Source organism: Apus apus, chromosome 1 (genome assembly GCF_020740795.1).
Source record: "Apus apus isolate bApuApu2 chromosome 1, bApuApu2.pri.cur, whole genome shotgun sequence".
NCBI classification, from domain to species: Eukaryota; Metazoa; Chordata; class Aves; order Apodiformes; family Apodidae; genus Apus; species Apus apus.
Window position 1 is genome coordinate 141302583 of NC_067282.1, and position 25528 is coordinate 141328110.

At 37.7% G+C, this 25528-nt stretch overlaps 1 protein-coding gene across 1 annotated transcript in view; it reads right to left on the bottom strand.

Annotated features, from left to right (window-relative positions):
- Positions 1-25528, bottom strand: part of CACNA1C (calcium voltage-gated channel subunit alpha1 C) — a 478569-nt gene that overhangs the window by 375007 nt on the left and 78034 nt on the right. The window contains exon 3 of the mRNA XM_051608094.1: positions 23653-23756. Coding sequence (XP_051464054.1) covers positions 23653-23756 — 104 coding nt within the window. The remainder of the gene's footprint in view (positions 1-23652; positions 23757-25528) is intronic.

The window sequence follows — 25528 nt, forward strand, 5'->3', positions numbered from 1 at the left end:
ACGCACTTAAAGACAATTAAAATCAGCAAACTGCAATCACCCCAGAAAAACAAACAAACAAACAAAAACACAGGAACTGTATTTCATAAGTTGTCTCTTCAGTTAAGGCCACACTAAATTGCTCTATTCAAAAAATGCTTTCAAATTAGCAATTTCCTCAATATTTTCTGCAATACAGAGAATTCTCTAGGTCATCCGCTACTAGGGCAGAAGCCTCTGTTTATATATTCAGTTACCTTGCATCATATCTTCAAAGTACATTTATTGTTTGTATTTATCTTCCTGTCTTTTAATAAATATTATTTTCAGGTTGTGTCATAACTTGTGCTCCAATCTACTAATGGTGTTTGGACAGAATTTCAATTTTTCGAAAGTATTTTTAGGCTCTAATGAATTGATTCTCCTCTGTGATTTACTGTGTCAAACTTAGCACCCTTAGTTTGTCATTCAATGTACTCTTGTAGCAAAATGCATTTAAACAGCCTTCTCCAGAATTATTTTATCGTTTAAGATTTCTCATTTTTCCATCTAACTTTCAACCACATTTTAACTATTTTCCTGCAAGTCTCACTATAACAAAACTATGTAAACTGCCATCAAGACACCTCTGCTAACAGAGCTCCCTCATGTAATAGCTGAATTGCTCCTCCTTCTCTGTGAAGAGGGTTTGTCTGTGAATTTCTGCCATTATAAACCAATTAAAATGACCATAATTATAAGAAATAGTTTTCACCTTACCATCTCCAGCTCTTCAACCAGTCCTTGGATTGAATTGTGATCCTGACAGCAGCAGTATTAGCACAAGGAAAAGAAAGAGGTAACGGAGTAGTTGAGTATAGAAGAGGGCCAGGCATCCCTTGGAACATGTATGGGCTGGAACAACTGGAGGACAGGGACATTGTGCTCACTGGTGTGTCAGGCAGGAAGGAAGAAGAGTTTGATTTCACAGGCAAACCTGGAGGCATTTGAATATGACAATAATTTGGATTCATTCAGTTTAAAGCCATTGCTGCATCAGGCAATCTGCTCTGCCATTTCACACAACTGTGGATAACTGTTCCCAGAGCTTGGGTAGCAGCAGGCAGAGCATCTGCCAGTGCTCCAGCAGCCACATTTCACTATCTAGTATACTAGCATGATTCCCAAGGCAGATGAGTTTACTTTCCAAACTGAGATGGGTGGGCAAGGGAATGGTACATCATTGCCACCATTTGATAACTTCTTTAATTCCCTATTTGTCTCCACCAGTCCCAATAAAAATGTTCTAAGTCCTCTTTTCCTTTATATGCTCCAAAGCCAAATATTTGTTATGCTCTAAACAAGTATTTATTTAAAATATGTCTTCATGTGTTATTCAGTCATTTAATATTAGGTTAATTATAATAATTCCTTCATACTTTCATAATAGATTTTAAATTAGTAGCATACAGGTCTTTTCATCATTTAGATTCTGGCATGATGTGATAAACTTCTGCTATTGCCTGTATTCAGTAATATTTGTAACCAAAGCCAAGGATTTGTAAAGTGACTGCTTGAAGTTAGCATTTTGCATCTATACTTAGGCATCTAAAGCAGTGGCTTGATCTGCAAAATTGCTAAGTATACAGCTCCTACCTTAACTTTCAGGATGAAGAATAAAAGCCACTGAAACTCTGGAGGGTTTTATTACTCTTTTTTGAAAGAATGTGTATTTTTAAAGTTACTTAACATATTTCTTTTATTTTTCATGATATAGCTAGAAAATGTGACAGGAGTACAAAAGCCTAACTAAATAAATAAAAGCTTTTTTTATAAATATTGGAATTCATGACACAAGAAATGAGGGAGATTAGAACTTCAGTGAGATTTTAAAAGGGATGCACATTAATAAATGTCTTTTAGAGCCTAAGCCAAGTGGTGTGAGGAAAACATTTTCTTTCTCAGATAAGCTTGCACATTATAATGGCTTTTCCTCTTCCACTCTTCTATTCAGACACCATTACAATCCTCTACTAAAGGAAGGACAGTGAACAAGAAAGCAAATATCTTTTTTTTAATGTGGCAATTGCAATTTTCTCATGAAGCACCATAAAGCTCACTCCAGCACTACTCTGTGCTCATTTTTTAAATCTTTTGCTCCCATTCTGAAGTTTAAAAATTTGTCATAGATTGAACCACATATGGACACAAAAATAGCTATATTCTTCCTTTTTGGTCTTAATACCAACATACAGCCAAGAGTTTATCAAGAATACAATTTTGACATTCTAGATCAAAGACAAAAATATTCAGACAACTGAATTTCAAGCACAACCACAGTATGAAAGCTCCACCACCCCGATATATAGAAAGTCAGAGAAGAAAAGCATAACTTATCCTAAGAACCCTTGTAATATCCAATACAGTCAAACCATTAATCTAGCCTGATAACCTATATTGGGTAGTGGATGGTTTCTCAAATTTCATAGGAAAGCAGAAGTCTCCATCATACCCTTGGATGAGATTAGGAGTTTTTGAACATGTAGGAAGTATAGAGATGCAAGGAACTTTCCTGATTCCCATAGGCAAACTTCTTAAGTCAATGTGTTTGAAATAATTAAACTGTGATTTTCATTACATTATTGCATTGAAATCCAGTAACCACATTTTTTAATCAGTATATCCTACAGTTTAACATCTTTATAAGTGTTTAGCAATTTTCTGCATACAGTTACTTGTGAAAAAAGCAAAAATACTTGTGTTGCTGGAAAATATGTTTACCTTTAATACAATTACATACTATAAAAGTCTATGGAAAATAAAATTACGCTAAATCATACTCAAGGTGTTCTTCCTTATTCTGGCATGAACTAGAAGTTGCTCCTAGTCAATCAGTTAATTTTACCTAATGTTGCTGGATAAGTGTCAGGCCTGTCAAGGAGACAGACATGCTCACACCTCTTCTCTGCCAGCTGCACAATACTTCCAAATGCCTTGACGTGCAGGAAGAAAAGATGGAAGAGTCTGCCTTAATCCACTACCGTGTCAGAACATAAAGTCTTTGGGACAGTGACTCATGACAATAACTGAAACGGAATTATTACTTTTTTTATTCTATTCAAATCACTCTGTATCTACCAGAAAGCTCATCCTCCATCCTGGTACTACATCAACATTTTTATATATAAATGTGTAATAACAAACCTCCCTATAAGTTTTAGATTTCAGGAACGGGATGGAGAACTTAAAGTGCATATATCCCATTTGCTCTAAAAGGAACGTTTTACAGGAAGGGAAAAGAAAACAGAACTATAAGGGCCAAAATATAAGGATGTAGCTTATCTTTATGACTTTATTCCAAATTGCTAGTTAGAGCAACAGGCACTCTTACTAATTTTTAACAAAGTTATCATGATCCATAGTTCATAAGAAAATGGGTTTATCCAATCTGGAACTGTTATCTACTTGTGAAGTATCTGAAAGCAATGAGACACTACTGTCCTCATGCCTATGTTGCTTCTGTCCATCTAGACCACTTTCCTGATTTATTTTTAATTCCAGCACCACAAGATTGGAATCTTTGGGTAAATTAAAAATAATTTTTTTTGGCCACAGTCTCAAACCAGCCACTCACAAATTAATTTAAAAATGCTGGGGCTATACTGCTGATTCTTGGTGCTGAATCAGTTCAAGCTGTGACAGTTCTCAAACATTACATCACAAAAACTAAAGAGATTTGGGCACAAGGAGAACCTGAATACAGAATCTAAGCAGAAATTGTGTAGAAAGTGTACTGGGTAAATAGTGGGAATATTTTTCCCTTCTAATCCTCATTGAGTCACTATGGGGCTAGATACACAGGTTCTGGACACTTACAAGCAACGGAACATAGTAGAGAGTTTAATGACATTTATTACAGGCAAAGAGTCAGTCAATCTCAGGCAAAATCCCACTTCATGGGTTTGTCTGGGGATTGTTCTTTGTTGTTGTGTTAGGGGTTTTTTCTGTGGGTTGGTTTACTTAATTTTAAATTTACTTAATCCTTTTCTAAAAAGTAAATTACATCTTTTTCTTCCATAGCCCTATTACATTGTCCTACCCATACACAAGCTGAACAAGTATGTAAAGTACTTCAAAGAAATTCTAAAATAAAAGCATGCCCATCTCTGCCAAAACTCACTTCAAACCAGTGATCATGTGTATCATGTTAGCCTTTCAGAATGGTTGATAACTAGAATAGTAAATGTTATAGAAAGCACATGGGAGAGGAGGGTGCTACAAACACATATCAGTAATTTCAAAGCCTTTATTCACAATAAGACAGGAAGAAACACCTGCACATTCCACTGGCTGGATCCTTAGGAGTAACAAGTCTAGCAGTGCATGGAAGCAATACCAACTGCTAAATCTCAGACTGCTGCCTTAAATATAGATGTGACATACAGTGAAGATGGCACAAAACTTTTACTGTGGGATATCAGATATTGCAACTATCAAGGACTCACCTTCTGGTTAAAAAACAAACAAAATATCCATCAAAACAAAAAAAAGCACAACAACAAAAACAGTGGAGTAATACTAAACATGGCCTTAAGATAACACTAGCACCATTTTTTTTCCTGCACAAAACAAAGAGAATCTGACATGCCTAACAAGCTATTCTATTAAGAACAGTACAAGATCATTGGAATAATGTTGCATATTATCTATTAAAAATTTCTTCCTCTTATGTTTTGTCTTACATTCATTAGATGCAGGTGAAAATATAGCTATTGTAATTCAGAACTAATTTTACAATGTGCACAAAAAAGCCCAGTGACATTCTTATGTTCTCATTTATTCTGTTTTGAGGCAATAGTATTTCATTGTACTGCTAGACACACAAGAGCCAACTGACACCTCTTCTTCCAATTGTACCATTTAAGAAAGTATAGCTTATAAAAATAGTATTACACTGATAGATAGAGTAGTCCTAAACCCCCTCCTCCTGTTTTGGAAACTTTATTCAGCTTAACAAACTGAAAATGCTATGGTAAACTCCCACATTTCTAATATAGGCATGTGCAACTGTAAATCACTATGATATATGCCACTTGCTATCATACATGTCTCTTGCTTTGAAACAGCTCTTGATAGTTAAACACACTCAGATATCAGCTTGTATTGTTATACATGTACTCTGTTCACATTCATGAAAAAGAACCTAGCACTTTGAGAAAACTGCTTGAGTTACTTTCAAGGTTTAATGCTGGGCCAGCAATTAAACAAATCACAGATGCTCTCTGTTAACCCCTCTCCCTTCATAGAAAGGGAAAGGAAAGAGATTAAGGGAGACATGGGTTGGAAACTAAATTACACTGCTTTAATGAAATAATAAAGGTGTAAATTAAAAGAATATGTACAAATATATACAAAACCAGTATCGCATGCCAATAACTAGAAGAAAATTAATTCTGTCCTGGCTCAAACCAAGACAGTTACACAGGATTGCTTCTTCCAAGCACTATGCTGAAAGATCTGGGGCAAGGATCATCTTCTATTCTCTGTAATGCCCAGCACAATGGAGGCTGGCCTGCCACTGCTCCTAGCAGCTTTGATTCTTTAAATAATTTTACTGCAGTCTAACGGCATAGAGGGCACAGATCAATCTGTGTCCTACTCTGTGCTGCTAATGCAAATGCTATGTGCTACTCAAGTGTTATGTCAGTATGTGGCTGCACTCACTCAAGACAGCAAACTCGAGAAAACAGCTTCACTTAAATCTGTATTGAAGATACTTTCATAAGGATACACATAACGCTTCTCAAATCAGCTCCAGCCTGCTGAAATTCAACATACACCTCCATTCTGAAACCTCTGTCAAAAGCAGACTGCAACTATGCTGCTTTCACCTGAGCAATGGTGACCATAGATTCTGCTCCTTGCTCCCAAACACACACGTAGATGTGCTGTTCTTAACAGCAAGCACTGACAGACGTTCAGAACTAGTATCTTGCCAACCATACCACAAATGTTCATGAGCAATGGAAGGGACATAGCACCTCTGAGAGCATCAATATCACTTAAAAACCACAAACCAACACACAATTGGAAACAGTTCAAAAATCAGTATTTACAGGTTATCTTGCTAGTGTTATTTGATCCAGTTCCATGTTGCTTAAAGAAATTCAGATAAATATTAGTAAATTCAGCTTCCTTATTTTTTCCAATAAAGCTGTTCCAAGAAACAAACACATAATTTATATTGCTAGTGACTATTTTTCTGCTAATGACATAATTTAATTTGGAGAGAAAAAGAAAAACATTTTCTTTTGCAGTTTTAAGTTAGTCTTTTTAAAAGTGGCTATCAGTGTTTATACTCAGCCTTCTCAGAATCTCAGCAAGTGTTATTCACATAATCTAGGTCATATACATTTTTACTGGATTTTTTGTGCTGGTTGAATCAGGGCTATCAGTTAGAATCACTTACTGGAAAGTTTCAACTGAAGAATTTTAATAACCATTTTATAACTCCTTTGTCCTATGTACTAATAGTCTTTTCAGAAGTGTATAATTAATGTTCCTAATAGAACTGAACTGCTTCTTTTCAAATAATTATATTAACTATTTGAAATTATTACATTTACTATTATTAAAATTACAAAGGCATCGTCATGATACATACACTTATAATCCACAAGTGGAAAATACTATAACATTTCCCAAATTATACTTCTATGGACTCTATGATCTTGCCTTGACATTGTTAAAATTGTTCTCTTGAAGAAGTATGTGTCCAACAGGAGCTGATGCCTGTCCTAAATCCAGGTGCCTAATTCAAATGCTGGAAGTGAAAGTTAATGTGGTAAAACAGTTAGCATTCCACTCATTACCTTAATAGTTGTGACTGGAGCATTATTCTTTCATAGTTCTATGCTTAGAAAAGTTGTGAAAATTGTAATGAAAAACCAAGAAAGGTTCTGGACAGATTTTTAGGCCATAAAAACAAATTCAGCTTCATCAACATTTTCACACAGGGATTGAACCCAGGGTAAGTCAAGGAAGAGGATCAGGTGACCTGAAGAGTCATTATAGGACCCTCTTGATCCTATGTGACACGTTCCTGTGTTTCTGTCCTATTTTGAATCTGAGCTTCCCAAAAGTTCCAAGAGTGACCACAAGTTCAGGGGTCCAGAAAGTGGGTCACGCTAATCACCCTCCACATCTACTGATACTAAGAGAATAACGGCTGAGCCAATTAGAAGTCAAGTAGGTTGAACCATAAAATATGTAACTAAGCAGTTTTGCTTTGCCCATCTTTAGGCATTCAGAACTAAAATTACAGGTTTCACTAGACTACTTCAACACCCTCAGGAGTCAGTAGCAAACACTAGTGGTCCGTAAAAGAAACCGTATCAGCAAAAGATAAATATAAAAGCAAAATTTAACAGAAGAAAATGTACAGATAAAAGGATCTTGATTTTGAAATGCATTGATGCTCAAATTCTAATGGCATCCTGGTGATATATTAGTGTGCTAAAAAAAAAACAAAACAAACCACATTGGGTTCTTTTTATTGGCTTTCAGAATAATTATGATCAACTGTGTTCCTAGATAATCTGAGAAATACCAAAAACAAATGCAAAACCAGCAAGATATTTTCCAACATAAAGAGTCAGCATCCAGACCTTCAAGTCAGACAACACTAGAGACTGACCTACGTGCCACAGAGCTCATCTCAGGCTAGTTCCTGAGCCCAGAGAAATTCCTTTTCATTACTAACATAGAGTGAACACAGTTGCCTCAAAGTTCTTACCTACCCGTAAATGGGTTACTGTATGACCTCTGCAGAGTTGTTAAACTGGCTAAGCCACCTTGGAAAAATGTCAGACTGCTGCTGTGCTTCCTCTATGCAGAAAGTGAAATGACCAAAAGGGAAGCAGATACCTTGTTAGAAATGGGTAGAATACTCTCTACGTGATTAGAGCTGGCACTTGTTGATACTGTTGGGTCAGTAGTAAGCATAGCCTGCTTCTGTAAGCTGTCTTCTAAGGAAGTTCCCCAGCCAGGAATTTCACTGGAAAGACTGAGAGGATTCTGGTCAGGCAAGGTTTCTGAGGCCTTACCGAGATCCATTTTTCTGATATCTGGGACACTTATATCTGGACTGAAACTTGCTAGGGAATTGATGAAAATAGGGACATTATCTAGACCATGCTCCTAGGTCTGTTTTCCTCAGAGAGAGGCTGAAATATCTTGGGTCCTGCCATCTCCTTTGTAGTCCTTGTATGTGACTCTTCTCTGAAAACTCCTTGAAATAAAGCTACTGAAGGACAAAATAAATAGAAAAAGTGTCACAGGTCTGATGGTGAGCTGTCAGCTTCTTGGTGACACTATATTTTCAAGACTGTAATGCAGGATTTGTGGTGTCACTTCACAGATTTCCAATTTCTCTTGCTTAACTGCAGTGTGAAAACAAAATTAGATTTTAAAAGATATGTTTTAAATAGAGGACTATATCACAAATTAACAAACTGACATTGTGATATCTGCCTCCCTCCTCCTCAGTTTCCAGCTGAGATTGCCATCTCAGCTTAATACCACTTCCAACTCTGTACCATCTTCAGATGAAGAATTCTTGCTGAATACCCTTTCACAATTGCTGACCTCCCAACATAAAAAACTTCTTTATATAACAGGAAGACTACTTTCACCTTCAGTGCTTTGGAAAATCCATTACAACATACTGAAGGATCCAGGAAAGCACAGAATTTAGTTTTGCTGTCAGCGATGCCATCTTAAATATATCCAGACAGTATTATCTCATGGCAGGAATTACTGGTGCTTTTGGTTTACAAGCCACAGCTTTGATGACTACCTTAATTAAAAAAACAATATGATGGAATTAAAGTGATGTTTCTGGGGAGAGGTCTCTCTTGTTAAGAGATGTGAAAGAAGAAAATTCGCTATGAACAGTTTTACCAGTCATATTCAGATCTCATTTCTCAAAATCCTTTGGATCTAAGTACACAACATGTATGAAGCCAACACTTATTTCCAACAAAAATGGCTACTTGAGGTAAATGTGCATTTTTGGGATGTCTACCTGAGTCTGGCAGCTCCTACGTTACTGTCTCAGGATCAGCTTCTCAGCTGACAACCTTGAACCTTCCTCTTTCCCCAAGTTTAATTACAAGAAGATGCCACAAATCTTCAGTTTCACTTACAATTATGTTCTGTCAAATTCACTAAAAGGCTAAGACTACTGACCTTAATAGATAGTTTCAGCATTATGAGTCTCAGGTATTCAAAATAAATTGGTTCCTTTTCTTGCCTTCCCTTCCATGCCAGCAAATGTTGGCCACAAGACCATAAAACAAAAACTCTTGGACTTCTGGATTTTCAATCTCAAAGTTGTGGTTTTCAGTCTTCTCCCCACCCCTCCACACACCCACACCTCCCAGAAAACCCACAAAAAAACCCACAACCCAAAACCCCACAAAAAAACACAGGTTTAATCTAACTCAGTACTGTTCCTCCAAGACTGACCGTAATCAAAAGCCAAAGAAAGATCAATTACAGGACAGGCATGTACCTCCCCTTTGAGCTCTCCCAGCCTTCAATTATGTTAAGCTCAAGGGATTTCCTCAGCCTAATGCAGTTCATCTATTTACTAAACTTCAATGGACCTCTCTTCCAAATTCTTGTTCTGTTCTCCCCTAGAGTTAATGCAAACTTTCTGCATTCTTATACAACAGTCATACTTCAGACTAAAGCTCTTGATTGTTCATGAAGCAATGTCAGAGGAGAATGGTACAAAGAATGAGTCATTTCTCTCTCCTGACTCATCTTTTGTCTGGGAATTTTATTTTCCTGTGAGGCTACAGGGAATAGGTGGAAACCACTGCTCCTTGCACAAGTCAGTCAGCTCCCAAGTGCAAAAATTCATTTTAATAAGCTAGCAAAACAAAATGCTTTATTAGAAGTCATAAGAGGCTTCTAAGTGTTGGTCATTCTCCATCTTGAAAGTGTATAAACATCTCTATGATCTACCAAAAACTGACTGTAAAAAGGAACTTTTGTTCTCTGAAACAAAACCTCACCAAGCATCATGAAAAATTCAGTCTATTTATTAGCAGTGTAGTCTAAGATTATTTAACATGAAATAGCTTCTCTTGTCACAGGATTCTGAATATTTCAGCATGAAAAAGCTAATTTAGGGTGAGGAAGTATCATCACAATCATATCCAATTCATGTTTTGTACAGATTATATAATTTCCAATTAAGTGAGGAATCTACGCCCTTCCTCAAAAATGTTGAGACATTGAGAAGATCCTAAGTAAATAACATCCCTGTGAGAAGGCAGTGCTTTTTCTTCCCTCCTTCCTCTCTTCTCCCAGTTCTAGCACTCAATGGATCAAAGACTATAAATCACTATATGCCATCAAGGCAAAATTGTCCCTGAGAATCTGGCATAATGCCCAGGATTTTACTCACTCCATGACAAGTGGTGTTCTCTTCAGCTAGGATTTACCCAACCTCATCAATAAATACCTCGAGCATGGTCATTTGATGGATATGATGAGATTAGATTCAAAAACATTTAAGGCTGTATATTTCACTATTATAAAGAAAGTGGCAAAAATTTTTATTCCTTTTTCTGACAATAAATGTCTGACCAAGTTGTTGCAAAATCCTTGTTGACCAGTCATAACATGAGAGCATGTTAAAATCTATTTGGTGCTTTTTTTCTGTACATTATGGAAGATTTTCCCCTCCACGATTGTTTACAATCATCACCACTTTTTTCACATATGATGAGGGTAAATACAATCTCATTTGTGTCTTAGGAAGAAATATCTGTATTTGTTTACAAGCTTTCAGTTCTTGCTTTGCTGATTCAAACAGGGGATCTAAAATAACAGGTTTTAATAAGGCAGGTAAATACAACATGCTCAAAGCCCACAGTCAGTCTCTCTTGCTCTGTAATATTTACTGATAGCAGAACAGATTAACTATATAATTATTTGTATACAATGTGGGTCTCCAGCAGGTAAGATGGAGAGATGATGTAGACACATGACAGGAGTAGCCAAACAGCAGAAGAAACATGCTGTTTGCAAGCTGTTCAAGTGAGACTCACCAGTTGAGATCAATCTGAATGCTTCTGATTTTGCTAAAGTAGTGCAAGCTTTATCTCTCTATCAGAGAATTAGGAACTATTGAACAATGAGTTTCAGCATGGCCAAAAACAAAGGCATATGTCTGATATCAAGGAATGTATGCAAAACTTATCACAATGTCATTATATATTGGACAGCAAGAATTCTTCAGGGCAGCTTCTAGATCATGTCCAAGGTCAACATAAGCATCACGTCAAAGATTTTGGATAAGATGGCTAATAACATTCTCAGATGCCCAAGGAGAAAAACTGAGCCAGAAAAGAGTTATTAACTTTCTATGCTGTGCTAGTTGAAGCATTAGTAAGAAAAATTGTTTAGTTCTAATGTCCATCCTTGAACTATGATGTTGGTAAGTATTTTCAGGAGAAAAAACTTTGAATTATCCTCAGGAAATAGTGAAAATATACCAAAAGTTATGGTCCTTTCCTTATAATAAGGACAATTAAGCCATGACTCAAGCATAATCTGTCAGAATTTACATGAGTTAGGTAAGACATTTTCATTCTTGGTGTCAATTTGTATAGTAATAGAAGAATGTAGGGAGGAATTAATAAAGTCTCCACTTTTTTTTTTAGGTTACATTATTCTTAAGCAGCTTTAAATTAGAATTGAGGTCGTTCTTACAAATATACTCTACACATCTTCCCTTTACTTCATAGAGAAATTACTGCATTATTTTATATGAACAGTGGGAAGCAAGACTAGATGCTTGAAATCACCACCTCCCACCTAACAATATAGTCTGATATATAGAGTTTGCCTCCAAATTTGAGTTTGTGCTCACCTCTGGGTCCTCCTATGGTCTAATTCATTTGGTTTCCCCGTAGTCCCACAGGGTCAGACATACTTTCAAGAGGTCATAGGCCACTTTATTTTAAGCAGTTCAACAAAAAAGGAATCATTTTCAGCTCCCTATGGATTTTCATGCTTTCAAAAGGTCAAAGGCTCTGCTGAGCCCAGTTTGCCTTCTGGGCTGGAACAGTAAAGGCAGATCAGTTTCTACAGCCAGAGGCACCCAGAGCAAGGTGGTTATCACTGTGTTTAACTGCATTCAGCCCTCTGTCCATATATGTAGATGTATCGATTAGAGGCAATTTTCAGCACTCTCCTGATCAAAGCTTAAAACAGTCACTGTGGGAGAAGAGTGAAAGGCCTTACCTGCTCTGCCTGAAAAGCAGAACAGCCTCCTTCCTTGCAGAGACTGTCAAATGGACCTGCTACCCATTCCAGTGAGACAGGAGGGAAGGTGCAAGGAAGAGGAAGAGGCACTCCTCCTACACACCCAGCTGCTGCTGTGTCTACATGCAGAGACAAGGGAGAAGCCTCCAGACTGGTGCCTGCTACCCTGAATGTCTGTGTCAGAGTGTGCAGTTTTGTTAAAGACAGAGAATGACAAGGACATACTTCAGTGGTGTGGGTTGCTATGAGCACCACCCAGAAACATGCATGACCCTGGCCCTCAAAAAGATCTCAGAAGTGGATCCTAACAAAGGTAGAACCATGCTGATCATCAGCTTCAATATATTAGTTCAACAGAGGCTTTTAAAAAACTCAAGAAATGCTGAAAAACCAGTGATTCAAAAATTCTTCTTTGGAAATTTTTGGGTTTTTAAAAAAAGGAAAAATGTACAAGTTATAATAAGTTATCAGCCAATTAAACCTTTACAGTCCTTTAGATTCATACCAGAACCCAACAACGTTGCCTGCCTACAATGGAACATGACTTGAGTAACCAAGATAAATAGAGCAGAGAGGCATATGAGCAGCAGTTTGAATACAAGCTGTGATCTCTCTTCCCCTGAAAGAGGGATCAATATCTCTGTGGTATCCTTTTTTCAATACCGTATTGAAATGTGAAAGCAAAGGTAAACATTTCCAAAAGGAGCTGTCAGCCAGAATTTAATTTATTTTAAGAAATATTTATCAAAATATTTCCACAGTTGTATCAGCACTCAAATACTGCATTGTCTTTTCCCTAGATTAGCTCCTGCTCTTTAAACCTTAAAAATGTGATGTCCCACATATAGCTGCATCTTCTGTGACTGCTGTGCACATGCTCCAAACTTAGCAGAATTAGATCTTCTGACAGTTACAAATACATTTCAACACAGAGATTTTTTTCCTTCTCTTTTTCTTTCACTCCATAAGATTTCAGTACAGAAAGATCACCCCAAAGACTCAAACACATTCTCATATTTCATGGTGTCTGAAAGGCTAAAACATTCAACTTTGCTTCATCTGTTTCTTCCTTTTCCTCTATGGACTGTCAAGTACTTGCATCCAACAGCCTGATGCTTCAAAAGGAAAACAAATAGCAGTAGCGCTGGTTTGATCACGGGAACAACAAAAAAAAGGAGACAAAATAGATTTAGACTTTAATATTTATATCCAATATATTAAAAAAGGCTGAAAATGGAGTGTAATTTTTAAGTGTGTTGTAAAATGTGTTAAACATTTAATTAAAGTAAGAAAAATGTAATGGTGGAGTTCGAATTGCTATAAACAAGAATTTATTTGTGTCAGACGAAAGCATCACTCCCCTGAGATGAATAAAAATTATAAAATTGTCAAATGAGGTAGGATACCGTGAAAATGTTAAATAAGAGCTATAAACATGTCAGTGACTTAATTCACAGCTAAAACTTGGTTCAGGTTGAAGAAGGGAAGAATAAACCATGGTTAATGACTTACAAAAATTAGGATACAAGTTGCTTGGTTTAAAGAAGATTTATCAGTTTTTTGCTGGTAGAAATCAGTGCAACATCAGGTGTTCACCAGAGCTGCACATCCAGCCTTGATATCAACATGCAGACGCCAGCTTTTATCTAGTGTTCTCCCTACTTTGACATCCAGCACCGGATTTTATAGAAAACTATAAATGAAAAGATAGTACTGCTCCATTACTACAGTTGCACATGATTATTCAGCATTTGCACAAGCAAACACATAATTAGCTTCTTGGACTCAGGAGACACCTGAGGCATTTAATAGAAGCAGGAAGCTGGAAATCCTGTATTTCCTTCCCTTTGTTGCAAGGACAGCAGTGGCTTTAGAGCAGAGGCAGCAGACTTCCTTGTTCTACAGAAAAACAATCCTTAACAGTTAAATGCCTCAACAGCTGTCACTGCAGTGGTACAAATTTAGGTGTGTTTGAAGTCTTAGTTTGTCATTGTTATGATTTAGTGTTAACAGCCAAGGGAGGTGTGCAGCCTTTTATCTCAGCCAACTACTCCTGAAGGGCATTGATGTGCCTTGAGGAGAAGCTTTCTATTTGTTTGCTTTCAAATACAAGTTTAGATTGTGAAACAATTACGCAACTAGATCTTTAAAAATCTTTTGTGACCACATGTTTGTCTGCATAATCTCATTTAAACAGGGATTTTTGTTTTAAAGTGACTAACAAACAATAAGGCCATACAAGGATAACAGCACTGTAAGTGGTTTTCAATGGATAATAATAATAATAACAACAACATACAAGGTCCATTTTTGTGTGAGATTTTATATTTGAGGGTATGTAATAGAACTAAAATATTTTAAAATGTCCACATAAAAAAGTGTTCACCATGCTTCAGATCAAAGAGTAATAGTAAGAGATTAAACACATTTATTGCTAACTAGAAAAACATATCAACATAACAGATGAATATAGTAATATGCAAAGGATGACTGCTTCAGTTTTTAATACAAGCTACCTATAACGTAATTTTACAAGCAACAGACAATAGCAAGTCAGCAGAAGAGGAAGAATTCCAAAACCCCAGACTCTCTATCAGTGCAAGTTTACCAGGACAGCCAGAAAAAGTCACACACTTGCCAACATCGCTAGGGCAACCACCTACATGCTGCTTCAAGAAAGTGTATGCTGTGGAAGTTGGGCATCTTGCTGCTGCCAGTGCCAAATTTAGTGCATGGGGCTAAAGCTGTTGACACCACTGTTAGAGAAACTGTAAAGAACTATACTACCAGCAACCACTAAGGACTAAGAGCTTTCAAAGAGAAGGTATGCTCTGCTCCTTTGGCCAGATGTTCCGCATTTGAACCCAATGTCTGCAAGAACAAGCTCACTGTGAGTATCAAGACATCAATTTACATAATGCATCTATAAAACCTTACATCATTCAAGTGTCTCAATGGAGAAAATAATACTTTCTTTACTGTCCCAGAAACCATCATAGGTTATTAAGGTTATAGCAAAATGTTAGGAAAACACTGCAGTCAAAAAATGGTTCAGTTCCCTTGCCTAGCCTTAGGTGAAACTGAACTCACTAAGGATGTCTTAAGGAGATAACCTGCTGTGCCAACTTCCCAGCATCTGCCAGAAATGCAGCATACTGAATAGATGTTAATGAATCATCCCTGCTGTTTACTGGAAGTCTTCCCCTAACTGGTGATCTTCCAACATTGCATTCTTTAAAGAAAAATATCATTGGTATGTATAGGCTCTTCATAGTTCTTGGAGAAGAAGAAGAGATGTTTTGTTCCATGAAGTTGTAGACAAATGCATTTATAAATTGTCCAGTATTCCTCAAAAGCAAAATTTGAGGATGGTCTTAGCTTGCTTTGAAGTACCACCTGTCTGTCATTCAGCCAGGAGGACTGAAAAGCTGCTATAACATATGGACCTTCATGTTTTACGTGTTAGAAAACATGAAGGGGAAAAAAAGAATTGTCCCTGAGAGGAAAAGCCAGTCAGAACTTTGACAAACATATAAAACATATTCTTCCCTTCTGGCAGTTCTGCCCACTGGCAGGCAGCACGTCCACTCTTTTTCTAAAGGAATTACAAAGAGTCTTTGTTTTTTTTTTCTAATTTGCACAAGTATTGCCTTTACAGTCAATGATTTTGTAGATGTCAGCAAAGCCTCATGTTCCAAACATTGTTTGTCAATAGTGAGCACTAAATTAGTGTATGGATTTGGGTGACTTAGTCAGGTAAACTCCAGTGAGGTCAATGGGAAGTTTGCCTGATGAAAAACCCAATAATGTGATACAGCACCAACTATACCTAATTGAATCTTAAGATCATATGTGAAATGATCCATTGAATTTCTAGATAGAGATGCTTATTTCCTAACCTCATTAAAAAGATTCTAATGCATTTACAAACAGAAATCTAACATCCCACAGACCTGCAAAAGGGCAAGAATACTTGTCCCCAAAAGACAACACAAAAAGTACCCGCCATTTTGGAAATTTCCACTCCAACTTGGGGCTGTTAAACAAGAATAATTACCACCTGAAAAAATATCTGAAACACACTTGATAAGTCAGAGATTTAGAAAGCTTACACATAAAGAGAAAATGGTAGTCAGAGCTGTCTAAAGAAATGGGATAAATAGCTTAATATTTGAATTAAACCAATAAATTTACCATCAGTCAGAACACATAAAGTTTCAAAATCACTTAGAGAGAATCATACAGCCTGTAAATTTCAAGTTACAATTTTCATGTATTTGGAATACTTTGTGTAACACAAAAAGAACAGAAATGGCAGAACCGAGGAAGAGTTATATCTCAGACAACTATTGTTGAGATGGGTTGGGGTTGAGAAGGAGTCATTATTGGAAGAAAGAGTCAGAAAAAGTCATTTTTCCAAAGATAAAGAAGAGCCCTTTGAATATATTCCTTGCCAGACCCTGGAATAGAACATGGAATTCTTCTGTTGTGGAAAAACACCTCTGAATACCTCTGCCAAAACTCTCCCAATCCTACCTTCACCTGGTCCACACGAAGGACCACCTCTTACCACTTGCTGATTACCCATCCAACTCAAGTGGAAGAGGCCCACCCAGGGAACCCAGCAATTTTGGTCCTGCTATTAACACGTGAAGGTATTCATCTCTGTTTTAGCAGCTTCATCTTCACAAAGCCTAGGAAATTAAGCCATTATGGGGGAAAAAAAAAAAAAAAGGCTGCAAATTTAAGCATAAAAATTTAAGAATCGCCCTCAAATCAATTCAACACACGTTAGCAAAATGTGACAATGCAGTCCTGTGTGCTTCTTGGTGGAAATGAAATTGTGCCCCCACCAGTGTGAAGAAATGGGGCCTCCATACTACTTTTTACACTTTCTTGTTCAGTTGGTGAGCACTGGCTTGCAATTGAATGCTACAGATTTCATTCTTTTCTTAACAGCCTTTTTCACAGCATTCTTTGTAATGGTGCGTGTGATGTATACTGACAAATCACCTTCACTGTGAAAGCAGGAACCAACCCATTCAACAGATGGGAAAACTGAAACAGCAATTTACCCAAGGCAGCACAGGTTGCCAACATGAGAACCAGCAAACAAGCTTGAATGTCCTCCTCTCAAACCCAATGCTTATTCTTTCATCCTGTGCTTGACTACTGCAAGAGATGGTGAGTATCATAGAATCATAGAATCATAGAATCATAGGGGTTGGAAGGGACCTCGAAAGATCATCTAGTCCAACCCCCCTGCCAGAGCAGGGTCACCTAGAATACATCACACAGGAAGGCATCCAGGCGGGTTTTGAATGTCTCCAGCGAAGGAGACTCCACAACCTCTCTGGGCAGCCTGTTCCAGTGCTCTGTCACTCTTACAGTAAAAAAATTTTTCCTGATATTCATCTTAAACCTCCTATGCTCCAACTTGTATCCATTACCCCTTGTCCTATCACTGGTCTTCACTGAAAAAAGCTTAACTCCATCGTCTTGACACTCACCCTTTACATATTTGTAAACATTGATGAGGTCCCCCCTCAGTCTCCTTTTCTCCAAACTAAAGAGACCCAGCTCCCTCAGCCTTTCCTCATAAGGGAGATGTTCCACTCCCTTAATCATCCTTGTGGCTCTGCGCTGGACTCTTTCAAGCACTTCCCTGTCCTTCTTGAACTGAGGGGCCCAGAACTGGACACAATATTCCAGATGTGGCCTCACCAATGCAGAATAGAGGGGGAGGAGAACCTCTCTTGACCTACTAACCACACCCTTTCTAATACACCCCAGGATGCCATTGGCCTTCTTAGCCACAAGGGCACACTGCTGACTCATGGTCATCCTCCTGTCTACCATGACCCCCAGGTCCCTTTCTCCTACACTGCTCTCCAGCAGGTCAGCCCCCAACCTGTACTGGTGCATGGCGTTTTTCTTCCCCAAATGCAAAACTCTACACTTGCTCTTGTTAAACTTCATCAGGTTTTTCCCCGCCCAAGTCTCCAGCCTGTCTAAGTCTCTCTGAATGGCAGCACAGCCTTCTGGTGTGTCAGCCTCTCTCTGCCAGAGACAAGGCTTCTGAGGAGTCTAGGAAATGTTGAGCCTAAATTCCATCATATTCAACTTCCTTAGCATCACACAGGTCAGTGATTCATAATCTTCCATGAGGAAGTCCTAAAGGATTTTTTTGAACAATCTCCATTCTTCTTCTCCTCATACTGACTCCAGCTCTTTTCCAGCCTCCTCAGCCCCTTTCCTCCAGCTTCTCTTGCTTACTCCTCACTTTTTAAATTCCATAACTTTGCCCAGTTGTAGTAGTGCTGGCATGAGGCCCAAGCTAATAAAACTATCAGATCTTATTAGCTTGGTATCCATCCTATCCTGCCCTGCATCTCACCCCTAACATTAGCATATCTCATAACTGTATTGCTAGTTGGAAACTGTCACACAGGAGGATAGCAATGACTCAAAAAGAACCAAAAGCTTTTGTGCAGTATTCTTCCTTATCCAGAAAAGCCACCCTTTCTTTTCCTGACCTCCTCACCCCCAATTTGCTTTCTAACACTTTGTGACTTTGCCCAAGAAAAACTGAGAGACTGCTCAATACACTGACTCCAGAATTCTCTGATATAAAAAATGCTGAAGTGGGATATGCCAGTACCTAGAAACATAATGTATATATCTAGACACATATACAGTGACATCCATGCCTATCCTGTCAGTTTGCTGCAAATGCAAAAAAACCTATTAAAAATATTTTCTTCTTTTTTTGTAAAGGAATCACGTGCTCCACTGGATACTACCATAATCACCAGTTAATAAAGCAGCTACACCCTCCTGAAAGGCAAGCCCCCTTTCCATATGAAGGCATTCCCACAAACACCACTGGCACAAGCACTGACAGGCAAACAGAAATTCCATCTTTATTTTTTTTACAGGGTCCTATTTCAGGTTTAACAAATTAGTCTGAAAGTGATATCCCATTAAGAGTTCACATATAAACACAAGAGATCTTTTTTATATTTAAACAGTGTACAACAGGATTTCCTTCCTGTACTAAGGACAAGGGAGGGAAAGCAGAGCTATCAAAACAAAACAAGAAATCTCCTGCTATTTATCCAAAGCATAAACAACTGACTAAGTTGCCTTCCATGGAATGTGGTGTAAACTTTGGTCTTAACCTCATTATGGTATCACCACGCTGTGACGTTAACCAGGCTTGTGCCATTTGCAATTGCCAATAAAGTGATAGAAGGATTTTCCTCTCAGCTTCCTATCTTAGGCAGTCTGTAGTTTTATTCCTAAATGTACGTTATCTCTGCTCTAATGCATAATTGCAGGGATAACAAGGAGAGAACCTCCATATCAGTTACAGCCTCTCACTTTAATTTCCTTCAAACTAACTCCAATTTTCCTGACTGCATCAAGAGGATGTATAAATGCTTTTTGCACAGGGTCATGCATGAGCTTTCTTGACTTGTAAATTAAACAATGTCTCAGCAGAGTTCATTAATACCACAAAAACTTTGCATCCAATGCAACTCCCCTCCATTTGTGCAAGTTCAATAGTTTTCCAGAGAGCACACTGCAGATGTAAAAGATAAAAACTTCTGAAGCCAATTTCAAGCATTTGTTATTACTACATTATATTGTTCTGGCATTTTTTCTGAAAGCCAGTGACAAATACACTGCAGTGAGCATAAAAATACAAAATTTGGGTTTCAGTATACACATGCATTCAAAAAATGAAAGTGCTTCACAGTCCAAGTTACAATCCCTAGACTTGATAAAAATGGCCTGAAGATTTACAGGACTTATTATTACCTGAAGCCAGACTGCAGAGAACCTGTCAGAACATCCATTTCCTGTTTGACCTAAACTTGTAATAAATAACAACTAATCCAAATTCCTCACTAGCACAAAAGGGAAGGGATTACTTATCCTTTAGTTCCAATGCTCGTATTAATTACAGTGGCATCACATCAAATAGGTCTTGCACGTAAAAACAAGGCTTATTAAAATGGAGATATGACTGTTAGGTTACTGGTTTTGTAATGATTTTGTAACAAGACAAATGAGGCATGTGTCTCTTCGAGACTTCTGTGGAAGGCACACAGCAATAAGTATGCCCCATTTGACCAATGGCTGATCACATCCGTGAAATTCATACAGAGCAATTATTTATCAAAATGTTATTTAGCTATCCTTTTTCTGATTTTACAGAGAGAATGAAAGAAGCCACTCACAATTCAGAATTCCTTTCTTTCTCTTCTCTCACCACCACCTGCTCCATTATCTTGTTAAGAACAACTGATTGAATTTTTACCTCAGCCCCCAAAGAAAGCATTATTTGAAAAGTTATGATGAAACATTAGAGAGGAAATATTCAGACCCTAAAGGTAAAGGGTCGTTGTGCCACTTTCAGACCTTATAAAACTGCTATTATCCATCATATGTTTTCTGTAGATAGTTTCTTTGTGTCTGAGAAAGTTAGGCATGGCTCAGGAAACCAGGGATGTGGGAGTTTTTCTGGTAGCTTTACTCCTAAAAAAAGCTATGTCACAAAATGGGAATTAATCAAGAGTTCTTAGACAAGTGAAAATCTCCTCTGGGCAGCTAGGAGTATTCTGCATACATTCAGTCAGACTCACACTTCAACCCAGTACACACATCTGTACATGTTATTCACCTATGTGCACATGTTGCTGACATACACTCCTATCCTGTTTCAGATTATAGCCTTTGGAGCTCTAGACTTCATGGTCACAAAATAAATCTGATTGCAAAATACATGCTCACAGGTAGAAAAAAAAATAATAATCAAATGAGTTCATGAGCTTTTACAGGAACATGTTATTAACCCCAGCTTCTTTCTAATCTCTTCCATGTACAGTTCAGCTCTTTGAGTGTAAGGTCCCACTCTTCTGCAGTTTCTGCCATCTGGAATAGCTTTCTTTTAACTGCAAGTTTCATCTATTCTTTCATCCCATTCCAAGACACAAATAACACGTTTTTTCACCCTTGTCTCACCCATTTGTCTCCACTTCCACTCCCTATTGCTCAGTACTTTACTCACTAGTCACAGCATGATAGAACGGTTTGGGTTGAAAGGGACCTTAAAGATCATCTATTTCGAGACCCCCCCCTGCATGGACAGAGACACCTTCCACTAATCGCAACATACAACTCTTCACAATTCTGTGAAAAGTTTTGGAATACAGCATAACATATACTCAAAGAATCCATTTCCCAACACCAGCATATGCATGCCAAGATATATCACCCTGAGAAAACAAGCAAACAAAACCAAAAAGCATACCACTAAAAAACACAAAATCCCACAACTACAACCACAAACTGGGACTGATAGGACCAAAGGCTAAGGAAAAGTTGGAGCTCCAGGGTTTCATGTATAGTGTAGAATAGAGTCTCAATTCCACTCGTGCAAGCCTCTCATGGGACAATAAGTACCCTGTTTTCCTTTTTTGATTACTCTTTCCAATAAGATCTAAAGAACACAGTGTAATTAAGTAGACTCCCCATTTTACTTGCTTCTCCCCTTACTTCTGTGAAGCAGCTATTTGGATAAATTAACAATGCCTCCTCATCCTCAAGGCTATAATATTTCTAAACTTTTCTGAGATTATAATTCTTGCTTGACTGGGATTGTTTAAATCCTACACACAAATAACCTGAATGTTTTGATAAGCTGACCAAATGATGCAAAAGACATTTTGGAAAACAGATACAGAATAGCAACATGGCTCACAAGGTGCTTGTATTTCCTGGTAGCAGAAGAGTTAATATACCTAATTCAATTATGAATGTACTCCCAATCTAGCATTAGCCAGCCGTCTCCTCCCTGAAATAAGACATATACCCACAACCAATTAAACTTAGGATAAACTAGGGTCTTCTAATTTTCAGCTCTGCTTTGTTTTCCTCTTTCAGTCTTGCAAGTCAGAATGTGCAATTAACAACATACTCTCTTTTACAGTCAGAGGATCAATTGACATTTCTTTTTTTAAAATAAAAGATAATAACTTTATTAAAGTCCCATACTGTTGTGTCTTAAGTCTACACACCACCGTTCATTATTGTTCAACAGTAAGTCAGGCTAACGAAGAGACAGAAGTAAAAGAGAAACAAGACCAATTCATGTTCTATGAATACAGATAACAGTTAAAAGTTAACAGTCTCTCATCTCCTCCTGTTCTCATTTTTAAATTTCTTTAAGGAGTTACAGTATAAAAGCACTACACTCAAATTTTATTTTTGTTTGCTTTTTTATTTGTTTTGGGCTTTTTTAGTGTTCAGTGATTTATTTTAACTTTTTTTTTTTAAACACAGAAGTATAATTCTAGAAAACTCCTGAAGTTCGCAGCTTGTTTTATACAACTTCAAGAGATACTTCATCAAATGACTGACCTCCAGGAACAGCATGGATCATTTTAATTACAATGTCTGTCAGCCACCACAATTATCTCTACTTTGGAAATACAACTTTTGTTTTCCTTTTCTGTTGCTCTAAAATTTCTTATGTCAGGAGCCAGGAAATAGCATCCTAACCTTTCAAACTCAGAGCAAGTTCTCATCCTAATACAACCAGGCAAGTAGGAGATTTATTCACATATTTAAGAGGAAGAAAAATGTTTTCTGCTAATTCAGTGACTTGTGTTGCAGAGCTGTTTTGTGTTGTGCCCTTACCAAACAGACTTCTTGCTATGGATTCATGATAAGCCAAAAGTAAACCCTCTTGCCTTTTTATATGGACAGGTCTATCCCAAAGTACCAACATCAGCATTGGTGGTGACAGAGGAAAAGCTATATTCCCCCAACAAGAGGGAAAGGGAAAAAAAAAACACAACTAAACCAGCACATCCAAACCCACAAATGTTGTTCAGCTAAACACGTGTCTGAAATGCAAGCATTAAGGTACATTCTAGAAACTCATCATCAAGCTGTGCTCTCTAGTATCACCTGAGAGGCGGACAGTATCCATTTCACAACATCACTTTGTAAGAGAAAAAAACACCACGTAATCCAAGATTAAAATATTTCTCTTGGAAATCCCTGCAGTTCAACACTTACCAAGCAGTTTTTGCAGCATGCAGTCTTTGGTTAACCAACAGATACAGCACCCATGCAATTTTTGGAACAGTCTTTTCTAAAGCCAGCTCACCTGAAGAAGGTGCTAACACCAATAGAGACACCAAACTCAAAAACAATGTTTACCTTATTATTTTCTAATCTTTTATGGATATATTTGTGTTCCCTAACATCAACAGTCTCTTTGGTCACTTTTTAAAAGGACTTTCAAAATATTGAGACTAAACACCATCAAGGACTTACCAGATTGGAATTGGTGGCATTGGAATCATCTTCTGGAAAGGGGATATAGATAGCTAAGGCCACACAATTGGCAAAAATAGTCAGTAAAATAATTATTTCAAATGGTCTGAGGAATGGAGTTAAGGAAATTGTTCCAAAACGTACACACACAAATAAAAAAATAAAATTATAGGAATTCTGTTTAAAGAAAACATTCCAAGCCCCTTATATTCTGAAAAGAAACATATGCCTTTTTAAGTGCTTTTAGGAGCTCCCAGCCAAGAATCTTCCTAATATGTCAAAAGCAGTGTAGGCCAGTCGCGTGCCAGAGTAAACACAGATTTCTTAAAAGTTTTTTTTCTTCCTTTATTTATTTAGCTCTCATTTTCCCTATTTCCCTTCAAGTGTGGTTGTACTATTTTTAATAATAGAAGCCTGTTCTAGAAGGACTGTCATCTTTCCTCTTACAGTTAGCTTCTCTCAGTCTTTTCCATGTGTATTTACCTGAAATTAGAAAACCTGAAATAATTTTTATGAAAGATTTTGGAGGGCTTTTTTGTTGTTGTTGTAGCAGTATTTTTTTTTTTCCTTTCTCAGACTCTCATACCTGAAAGTTTAATGCAAAGGCCCAAAAAACACATGCATATATTCAGTTAGAAGGCATTTAAAAGATTATAAAAATATCACAGAATCACAGAATGTTAGGGGCTGGAAAGGACCTCAAAAGATCATCTAGTTCAACCCCCCTGCCAGAGCAGGATCCCCTAGAGCAAGTTACACAGGAATACATCCAGGTAGCTTTTAAATCTCCAGAGAAGGAGACTCCACAACCTCTCTGGGCAGAACACTTTTCCAGTGCTCTGTCACCCTCACAGTGAAAATGTTTATCCATATGTTTATGTGGAACCTCCTATGCTCCAGCTTGCATCCCTTGCCCCTTGTCCTATCATTGGACATCACTGAAAAGAACCTGGCTCCCTCCTCCTGACTTTTGCCCTTCACATGTCTATAAACCTTAACGAGGTCACCCCTCAGCCTCCTCTTCTCCAAGCTAAAAAGACCCAGCTCCCTCAACCTTTCTTCATATGGGAGATTTGTTAAGGCAAAAAAAAATTGCTTTGTCCAAAATGTGCTTATACTATACATTGCCATATATACTTGTTTTGTTTAAAATATATTTGAAGCAGTATTTATTTTTCTTTTATTTGCATTTCATTTGGCATCATAGGGATAACAAATGTGCCAACACAGTATATTAGGCACACATGGAAATTAAGAGTTCCTTATGACAGAAAAACTAGCACCAATTCAGGACCATTTCAGTCTGACATCAACTTTGATAGGGAAAAAATACCCAAAGATCTGGGTTTTTCAATGAACAAATCCTGCACAACCTTGTTGCCTCACTGACTGTCCACTGGAATCCAAGGGCATCTTTCTAGTGACCAGTTTGCTCATGCTGTACTTCATCTACTTCAGTGGACTCCTTAATTGCTGTGAAGTGTCTCCAAACTCAGGCTGGAGACAAGATTTACCGTCTGCCTACATTTATTTACCTGCAAGAATATCCTGACCAGTACTCTAGAGGGGAATGAAAAGCAGGATAGGACAAGGAGAATGTCATGTATAACCTGTGCCACAGAGGGCATTTAAGCATGAATTTAGCTATCATGGGACTGGTTTTGCAGCACTGCCAGTCATCAACACATGCATGATTTTGGTCAGCAGACTACTGTTCTCAGCAAGTTTTAGCAGGAAAGAACTGGAGATCAGGATGTGCAGCTGCCTGAACTGCAAGATTTGTACAACAATCCCAGGCACCTTACCCCTGCGTATGCTCAGATATATTCTACACTTCACAGAATGAAGAGTCAAAGGGCTCGAAACTCACCGAACT